The sequence below is a fragment of the Pieris napi genome, chromosome 4, assembly GCF_905475465.1.
Source record: "Pieris napi chromosome 4, ilPieNapi1.2, whole genome shotgun sequence".
Taxonomy (NCBI): Eukaryota; Metazoa; Arthropoda; class Insecta; order Lepidoptera; family Pieridae; genus Pieris; species Pieris napi.
This window is the reverse complement of record NC_062237.1, coordinates 159,313-168,517: the sequence shown is the minus strand read 5'-3', so window position 1 is coordinate 168,517 and position 9,205 is coordinate 159,313. Positions and strand designations below refer to the sequence as shown.

Here is a 9,205-nt window from a genome sequence, read left to right as displayed (position 1 = left end):
AATAAGTCATGACTTAAAGGTCTTTGTTACCAGGTCATAAAATTAAAAAAAAAAAATAAAGAGAGAAAAAAAAAGTGATATTATCTGTAAAATTTACGCGCGGCGACGCGATCAATAAACTTATTTAAGAAAACTTGTAATAATTATCCCTCTTTATATAGTCAAGTTTCACTAGCAAAACTTATTAAACTATAAAAGTAATTAAATTAATAGCAATTTTGGATAAAGTAAATTGGAATTAGATTAACATGCATGTGAAATAAGGTCAGTGTAGTGGTCGTTGTATTTTGTTTTGATTTTTGTACTCAAAATTAACAATGCATCGTCGAGGTGGCAAGCGAATCCGAATGGATGATCCTCCTCCGGAGTACGTAAATCCTATGACACCAGCAACTCCTATGACGGACTATGGCGGGCAATCTGTTCATGAACCTAATCCTTCTAATATAAACTATTCTGGGTTTAATGCTGGAGCTCCGGTTAATTCAACTGCTATAGAAGCCCCGAGAGAAGAGCCGGACGAGCATGAGGACGAGTTAAGGTCACCTTCACCGGCAATTACAAAACGCATAACGCGAAGCAGGGGTAGAGGTGGTGACGGTGGCTATGTCGGACGATTAGCAGAGTCGCCTCCGCCGCCCCCAGTTCGACCCAGACGCGGTCGAGGTGGTCGTGGCAGAGGCCGAGGAAGAGGTGGAGCTCCACCACCACCTGCATACTCTCCACCCCCAGTTCTCCTGCCAGGCGATGATGAAAACAGTTTATATAATCTATTGCGATTTAACAAAACTGCAATTCATGTTAGTATATTAGCTATATTGTAACAAAAACATCTACAAGTATTCACCAGTTCTTGGCTGTAACAAAGATTTGAACTACAAAGAATCAACAAAATTCTCATCATACAGAACTTTTATCTACCTGTAATACAATTATAGACATGACACTCTTATATTACACACTACCTAGTTAATACATTACACACAGCTGTACCTAGTTAATACATTATTTCCATGATTAAAATAAGTTTTAAAGTATCTGTGAGTACTTTTAGGGAAAAAAAGTTAAAAGTAAAACTTAACCTTTTGGTATGTACTTAATTGAACATAGTCAAAATCTGTAATTGGCCTTAAGGCACTACTAAATGTAAGCTGTAGTAATATAGATATAGGCTGTAGATTTTGGATCCTTAATAAGTATGTATGTACAATGTAACCAACTTTGAAAAATTACCATGTAATTTTCTCTTGTATATTAGCAAGTTGTTGACATGTGGATTGAGGAATATAAGAGCAACAAGGAAAGTGCACTGGTGCAGCTCATGCAGTTTTTCATCAATTCCTCTGGGTGTCGAGGAAAGGTCACACCAGATATGGCTCAAATGGACCATACACTCATCATTAAGAAAATGACTCAGGAGTTTGATGAGGTATTCTTAAAAAAATGTTTATCAGAAATTTTAGAATTTTCTCTTTAAGTTCGTTTTATTACTACACGGAATGAACTTGCTTGCATCTTTATTTCATTAAAGATGTGTTTATTATAATTGGTAAAGGCAACTAATTTCAGTGTTTTCTTTCTTTAGTTGAAAATCAATTGAAGCAAGAGCTTTTGAAATTTTAAATGAGTAAAGCTTAATAAGTTAGTCAAAATAGTCTATTGTCAACCTTAATATAAATGTTTTTTTTTAATACAGTACCTATTAATGAAAAATATTTTTTTTTTACCATATTGTAGTTCTTCTGATTAGTGTTATGTTCAAGAGGGACTGGTGACTTGTAATAACAGGTTTTCCCAACCTTTTTCAAGCACCAGTCTCTCAGTATAATATATAGCTTTAAGCTTATTGTCAAGTTTATTATTAATTAAATTAATTACAAAAAAAGTGTTTGTATTCTCTGTAAGTTTGAAAAGTAAAATTCTTATTTGTATCTAGGAAAGTGGTGAATATCCTTTAATAATGTCGGGCCAGACTTGGAAAAAATTCAGAGCAAACTTCTGTGAATTTATACAGAAATTGGTAACAATGTGTCAATACAGCATCATCTATGACCAATACCTCATGGACAATATCATCTCACTGCTCACTGGGTTGTCTGACTCTCAAGTTAGAGCATTCAGACACACTGCAACATTAGCTGGTGAGTAATAAAGTCACGTTTAATTAATAATTTTCACATTTTACTAGCTTATTTGTGTGCTTTCAAATTTAAAATGTAAGTAACACATTTTGAATTGAGGTTTAATACTGTGCTGGTGTAAGTAGGTATTTAATCACTACATCATACTTAATATATAGCCAAGTTCGTAGACGTTAAATCAGAACATCTTCAATAACTGTGTTGTCTGTTTATGCCTCTTTTTGCAGAGAACGCAAAGATTTTACCAAAAATGTCTAGCAGACTATCTCTTCTAGAATTTTTTTTTTGCGAATTTATAAATGATAAATGACAATAGTATAGCTTAGCTCATAGCACCTACTCTATATTTGGAGGTCTCACAAGTGACTATTATCTATAGTGTTAAAGTTTTTAGCAGAATAAAAAGGAATCTGTTCATTAGTTGACAGACACTTAGTGGTGTTCTGCTCTAGAAACCTATGAATTGGTGCGAATACTAGCTTTCTTCAGAATACAATGTTCATTGAAGTTAAATAGTTCTTTAGACAATTTATATTAGCATTATGTCATTTATGACAATATCCAATAGCTTATAATAATATTATCAATGAGAATGATCACCCCAGATAATACTGCCAACAATAAACTTATTCATATTTGAGAAATACCCAGTCTAACCTCAACTTCAAATGCCAAACGGTGAACTGTATAAACCCTTACAGGTATTGAGCGCCATAAGATTTAAAATCTCTGTGTAGATAAATGCACAATCTAAATCATTCAGTGTTGTGATATATTTTCCCTGCTGGTGCAGCAAATACTCCATTTAGTGTCGGATACGTATCCGACTCTGTTGCCGGGTAGACTGTACTCCTTGAGGCTTGAGGTAACACACAATCCCTTTCTTTACTACGAGCCTCAACAAACTTTGGAATTGCACCATCTTTAAAATGAATACTAATTGACTTATATTGCTCTGTCCATGACTCTTGTACCATTAACACTCTGACTATTGAAGATACTGTGATTATTTTTAGACTTAATTAACAAACTTGTAAAAAGGCTGTATGTTAGCCTAATTTCAAGCTTTCTCATTAATTAAAGAAAAACATGTTCCAATATGTGATTAATTTAAATAATTACCATTTCCCCCTAAGCAATTTATTATTTACTTCTTTGTATTTTTTTTTAATGAGGCCGTTTTTGTTCTAACATATTGAATGTTAGAACATGCTAGCGATGCGTCATACTCGTGAAATGCTGCTAGTTGTGGTGATGTTAGTTGTTTCGACTATGTATTTGCGTGTTGTTCCCACCAGAATGCAAGTGCGTGCTCCTATTTGAACATGCCTCCTGCTGATAGAGGACAAATCTTTGTTTCACGTGGAACATGGTGTAATGGTTGCAGCTCCTTACAAACGTTGTGTAAAAAAAAAAACTTGGCGATTAAAAAGAGTGGCGGAGAGTTTATTGCTAGTTTTTTTCGTCCGTTCTACGGCCTCGATTTGAGAACTGGCAGTAAATGTAAAATTAGAAGCATTTAATGTATATTTCTTTTTGACTTTTTTCGCACTGACAAAACGAAACTCCCGCATGGACCTCACCACATCGATAACACGCAATACCTTATCACTTGTGGAAGTAGAATATAGTATTTCAAAATTAATATTTTTCTGTAATGCTATATTTCCAGTGATGAAGCTCATGACCGCCCTGGTGGACGTGGCGTTGCTGACCAGCGTGAACTGCGACAACTGCCTCCGCCAGTACGAGGCCGAGCGGCTGAAAGCCCGAGACAAGAGAGCTTCCGATCGACTCGAGGTGTTAGTGGCTAAGAGGCAGGAGCTGGAAGAAAATATGGAAGAGATCAAGAATATGCTGTCTTATATGTTTAAATCTGTCTTCGTACATCGATACAGGTGCGTCGGCACACGCGTGGTGTGGTGTGGTGGTGTTTCTAGCTTTACGCTGTTTAATCTGTATAACCTGGACATTAGAAAAAATAAGATTTTGTATTCGTTTGAAAAATAATGTTTCAGGGACACGTTGCCGGACATCAGAGCCATCACGATGTCCGAGATCGGAATATGGATGGAGAAGTTCCCGGCTCACTTCCTGGACGATCTCTACCTAAAATACATCGGATGGACTCTTCACGACAAGGCGAGGGCCGCTTTTGATTTTCGGCCTGCGGTACTTCGATTTCCCCGAAATAAAGTCTCACTTCCGTGGCCTTCTCTACCGAACAGGTGGGCGAGGTGCGTCTGCGGTGTCTGCAGGCCTTGCACCCGCTGTACCAGTGCGAGGAGCTGAAGAGCAAGCTGGAGCTGTTCACCAGCAAGTTCAAGGACCGCATCGTGTCCATGACCCTCGACAAGGAGACGGAGGTGGCCGTCCACGCGGTGCGACTGGTCATCGCGATACTCAAGTGGGTCCCGCTTCGGTCTCGGCCGGCGACGAGAGGCGAAGCCTGACCGCTGTTCTGTCGCAGGATGTACCCCGACGTGCTGACGGACAAGGACTGCGAGAACGTGTACGAGCTGGTGTACTCCTCGTGGCGCTCCCTGGCGGCGGCGGCCGGCGAGTTCCTCAAGTGGCGCCTGTTCCGCGACGACTTGCCGCCGCCCGAGGCCAGGTCGCGGCGCGGCAAGGTGCGGCTGCCCAACACGGGCCTGCTGCGGGACCTGGTGCAGTTCTTCATCGAGTCCGAGCTGCACGAGCACGGCGCGTACCTCGTCGACTCGCTCATCGAGTCCAACCCGATGATGAAGGACTGGGAGTGCATGACCGACCTGCTGCTGGAGGAGGCCGGCCCCGGCGAGGAGGCGCTCGACAACCGCCAGGAGTCGTCGCTCATCGAGCTGATGGTGTGCTGCGTGCGGCAGGCGAGCACCGGGGAGCCGCCCGTGGGACGCGCCCCCGCCCGCAAGCACCCGCCGCCCAAGGACGCCAAGGTCGTGGCCGAGGAGAGGGCCAAGATGACGGCGCACTTCGTGGTCGCCATCCCGGCGCTGCTGGACAAGTTCAGCGCCGACCCCGAGAAGCTCACCAACCTGCTGGCCGTCCCGCAGTACTTCGACCTGGAGCTGTACACGACGCAGCGCCAGGAGGGCAACCTGCTGCTGCTCCTCAACAAGATCCGCGACATCGTCTCGACGCACACCGAGGCCGAGGTCATCGAGACCTGCGGCAAGACCCTGGAGGTGCTCTGCAGCGAGCAGTGCGCCGTCTACTCGCGCTGCAACGTGGCGCGGGCCACCGTCACCGACCACTGCGTCAACCGCTACAAGGAGGCCGTGGACGACTACCGCAGCCTCATCGAGGGGGTGAGGCACCGCCGCCGCCCTTCCGCGGGCCCGCTTCCGCCCGCTTCCCCCCGCCTGACCGTCCTCCGTCTCTTGCAGGGCGAGACCCCCGACGCGGACGAGATCTTCAACGTGGTGAACTCCCTCCGCAAGGTGTCCATCATGTACATGTGCCACAACCTCAACGACACCAACATCTGGGACTCGCTCTTCGAGGACCTGCCCAAGTGCCTCAAGAACAACGAGACACAGATGCCCACCGAGGTGAGCGGTGCCCCCTACCCCCGTCGTCCCGTTCCCCCGTTCCGCCGACCCTTAGTCGTCCCGTTGACCGAACGCTTTCGGACAGGCGTTGGTGTTCGTGGTGCGTTCCTGCTTCTACTCGCTGCTGTGGGCGTTGAACGAGGCGGAGGAGCGGGGCGTGACGGGCGAGGCGGCCTCCGCCCTGAGGGACCGCCTGCGGGCCTACGTGCTCCACTGCCAGCTCATCGTCGCCGACGGCCTCACGCTGGAGCTGCGAGAGGAGGTATTCGCTCGCTCGGGACGCTCTCCCGCGTCGAGTCGAGTCGCGTCGAACGTTCGATTTCTGTTGGACAGGCGTACGTGTCCCTGTGCGACCTGCTGATCTTCTTCGCGGAGCAGGTGGCCCTGGGCGACTCGGCGCTGCGGCCTCTCGTGCTGGAGGCCGACTCGCACCTCTGCGACCTGCTCAACGCCGCCGTGCAGGAGTTCGTCTTCTCTCACCAGAACTACGGTAATCGCGAACCGTCTCAGCTCGTCGTGGTCGCGGAGGGGGCGATCTTTATAACAAATACACTTGTTATAACGTTCGCCCCCGATCCCGAATATATGGGGGCAGTAAATTCACTCAGTTTCGAGTCTAGTCGATTCCGTAAAATCTGTATTTTTTTAAAAAGAGTAGAAGAGAGTCGTTCGCCGACAGCGTGAGTCTCGTTTGAAAAGTAGAGACGGGCGAGACTCGCGGTGAGCGTCGCGGGGTCTCGGGGGTCGCGGGGTCTCGGGGGTCGCGGGGTCGGGGGGCGGCGGGCGTAACTCGGGTGTGTCTGTTTGCATGTCCCCTCGGATGCGGCGCGTCTTCGCCTCGCCGGTAAGCCCCTCCGCCGTCGCGACGCATTTTGCCTTAGTAATGTCCGCCGCCCGCCGCCCGCTCCGCTCGCCGCTCGCCCGCGCGTTACTAAGGGAAAATGGTCGCGGAGGCGGTCTCACGCTTTTTGTGTTCCTTTGCGCTATTGTTATATTCTTCTAGAAACGCTTTTTAAGTAGAGCTTTAGTTCGGCGGTTCTCGGCTCGATTCGCTCCGAGTAGTGTCGCTTCGCCCCGTTGCTTCGTTTCCGAGACGGTCGGTCGAAAGTCGGTCTTTCGCTGACGCGAGCCCCGTTGCAGACGGCCAAGACGAGAGACGCATCGAGGAGCTCCACAAGCGCCGGAACTTCTTGGCCGGGTACTGCAAGCTGATCATCTACAACGTGGCGCCCGTCCGCCGAGCCGTCGACGTCTTCAAGCATTACATCAAGGTATCTCTTCGCTTTCGCCGACGTTCGCTTCTCACTCGCGTCCGAGCGCTTTCTCACGAGTGACTCCGCAGTGCTACAACGACTACGGGGACATCATCAAGGCCACGCTGAGCAAGGCCCGCGAGATCAACAAGCAGAACTGCGCCCTGGCCATGGAGCTGGCCATGCAGGCCCTGTACGCCGACATCAGAGCGAAGCATCCGAACCCGCAGCGGAACTCGCCCGAGCTGCTCGAGCTCAAGGTGACCTCCTCTCTCTCCCCGGCTCGATTTGTCGCGTCGCACGCTCGTATAATGACGCCGACGACGCGGGGCTTTCAGGAGTTGGCGAAGCGCTTCTCGATGATGTTCGGGCTGGACGCCCTGAAGAACCGCGAGGCGCTCGTGACGCTGCACCGCGCCGGCATCTCGTTCGCGGCGCTGGAGCCCTCCGCGGGCGGGCAGCCGCCGCCCAACCTGCTCTTCCTGGAGCCGCTGGCCGAGTTCTGCGCCAAGCTGCTGCGGCCCGACAAGCGACAAGTCCTCAGGGTACCCTCGCCTCCGTCGTTCATGAAATATCGTATACCTCGAACCCACATTTATCTCTGCCTCCCTTCCAGTACCTGGACGCCCGCTTCCCGATGCAGTGGGCGGAGGAGTGGGCGCCCCTCTTGGCCTACCGCACCGCCCTCGTCACCGACGCCCCCGACGACCGGCCCCCGCCCGCCCGGCGCCACTACGCCCGCAGGAACAGTGCGTCCTCCTCTCCTACCTCGATTCTTTTTTCATATCGTATTAAATATATTGACACGCGCGCGTCGATTGCAGAGGGCCAAGCGGAGGAGGACGAGGGCGACGACAACGCCGAGTCCGACCAAGACGCCGGCTGAGCTGCCCCCGCTTTTCCGACCGATGACCCCATTTCCATAATTCACCGAAGAGCGACATACACAGTACACATACGTGCAGGAGATTAAAAGATCGAGGTCGTCGTCTTGACCTATTTCTACACCTTTGAGGTTGTTATCCAGTATCGCATTAGATAATAGACAATAGATAATAAATATGTTTATATATAAATTTAACGGATATTTTTGTAATAAACATTTTGGATTAACATAGTTTTATTTATTATCTTCTTGAAATCCAGCCGCGGATCCTTTGTGAGATGTGAATTGTCATAAAGAGTCTTTCTCAATGTTCTAAAGGTGGGTACAGACTGGTGAAACGTAAGATGAAATGTATAATTCTGCCTTTCATTGCATGTTCGCTGCAAGCTTGGACGCATAGCGCGCTCTTAACGCGCATTCACTACGAACCTCCCGCGTTCGTCTGTTAACGCCATTCTGCCGCGAACACGGCCCTTCGATACACGTTTTTAAACCGGTAAATCACACGAAGCATGGAGTCCGAAGACCACCAAGAGAAGACTAACAATTTTGCTATTGCATTTTTCTACAGTCATTGACATCAACTTTGCGATTTCCAAGATTTTTCTTAAAATAGTTTTCATTTTGCGGGTTCCACAAAATTTCACGAACTCTGTACGCATCTATCAAGCAAAATGCCTTTTCCTCACTCCACGCAGTGTCGTCCTCCATGTTCGTTGCGTGCACGTGTTGATTTCTAAATGACCGTCCACGTCGGCTGCTGCGCGCCCCTTTGTGTTCGTCGAAAAACCGACAAATCACGGATCGCTCCGCGCGCGGCTTGTAATGCTCGTAGCGTGCGCGTGAAATGCACATTTCGCGCGCACGAGACGTCCAAACTATGAGAAATTGTTACAAAGTGTGTTACCTTTCATTAACATTGCAGCAATGTGTACGGTGAATTCTTTCATTGCATGACACATTGCATGTTACGTTTCATCAGTCTGTACCCACCTTAAGAATATTCTGATGAAACATTGCTCTGGCGATAGTGGTGCTATCGGCCGGCCCTCGTATGTTGCGAAGTTGCAACATATCATTGATATGCAGGAGGACCGGGGTCGGCATAGACCTAGCCTTGCGTTCACCTATGACGACCTTGATGTTCCCATCGGAAATCCAGTTGCATAATTACTCGGGAAGCCCATCGGCTGGGACCTTCTAAAGAAGTACCAGCCGGCGAGACCCCTGGACTCGATTGCCTCTGCCCGACTACGTGTCGAGTAAAGGATAAGCTGAGCAACCACGACGAAAGCCATCCAGCTAATCAGCCGGTGGCTCTCTAGGAATTCTAAGGAGCTGGCTATTAGAGACGGATCAGAGCGATCCTCTTTTTGA

At 48.0% G+C, this 9,205-nt stretch overlaps 1 protein-coding gene across 2 annotated transcripts; it reads left to right on the top strand.

The window, feature by feature from the left end:
- Window positions 1–23: 23 nt before the first annotated feature.
- LOC125048571 (cohesin subunit SA-1) lies at window positions 24–8,055 on the top strand. 2 transcript variants are annotated; one of them, XM_047647310.1, is made up of 15 exons: window positions 24–800; window positions 1,259–1,429; window positions 1,937–2,141; window positions 3,814–4,039; window positions 4,160–4,283; window positions 4,370–4,548; window positions 4,612–5,446; window positions 5,525–5,689; window positions 5,775–5,951; window positions 6,023–6,179; window positions 6,830–6,960; window positions 7,032–7,202; window positions 7,281–7,487; window positions 7,559–7,691; window positions 7,767–8,055. In XM_047647310.1, the coding sequence occupies exons 1-15, from the start codon at window positions 318–320 to the stop codon at window positions 7,826–7,828; spliced, it is 3,426 nt and encodes a 1,141-aa protein (XP_047503266.1). In that variant the 5' UTR covers window positions 24–317; the 3' UTR covers window positions 7,829–8,055. The 2 variants fall into 2 exon arrangements, with proteins under 2 accessions (XP_047503266.1, XP_047503267.1); XM_047647311.1 differs by lacking the exons at window positions 24–800; window positions 1,259–1,429 and adding an exon at window positions 1,564–1,749 and having other exon boundaries at window positions 1,886–2,141.
- The last annotated feature ends 1,150 nt before the right edge of the window (window positions 8,056–9,205 follow it).

Excerpts from the sequence above, each read along its gene's own strand:
- LOC125048571 (XM_047647310.1), top strand. The coding sequence starts at position 318 with ATGCATCGTCGAGGTGGCAAGCGAATCCGAATGGATGATCCTCCTCCG. Across the intron at positions 5,952-6,022 it reads CGCTGGAGCTGCGAGAGGAG|GCGTACGTGTCCCTGTGCGA; the intron begins GTATTCGCTCGC and ends TCTGTTGGACAG. Across the intron at positions 7,692-7,766 it reads CCACTACGCCCGCAGGAACA|AGGGCCAAGCGGAGGAGGAC; the intron begins GTGCGTCCTCCT and ends CGTCGATTGCAG.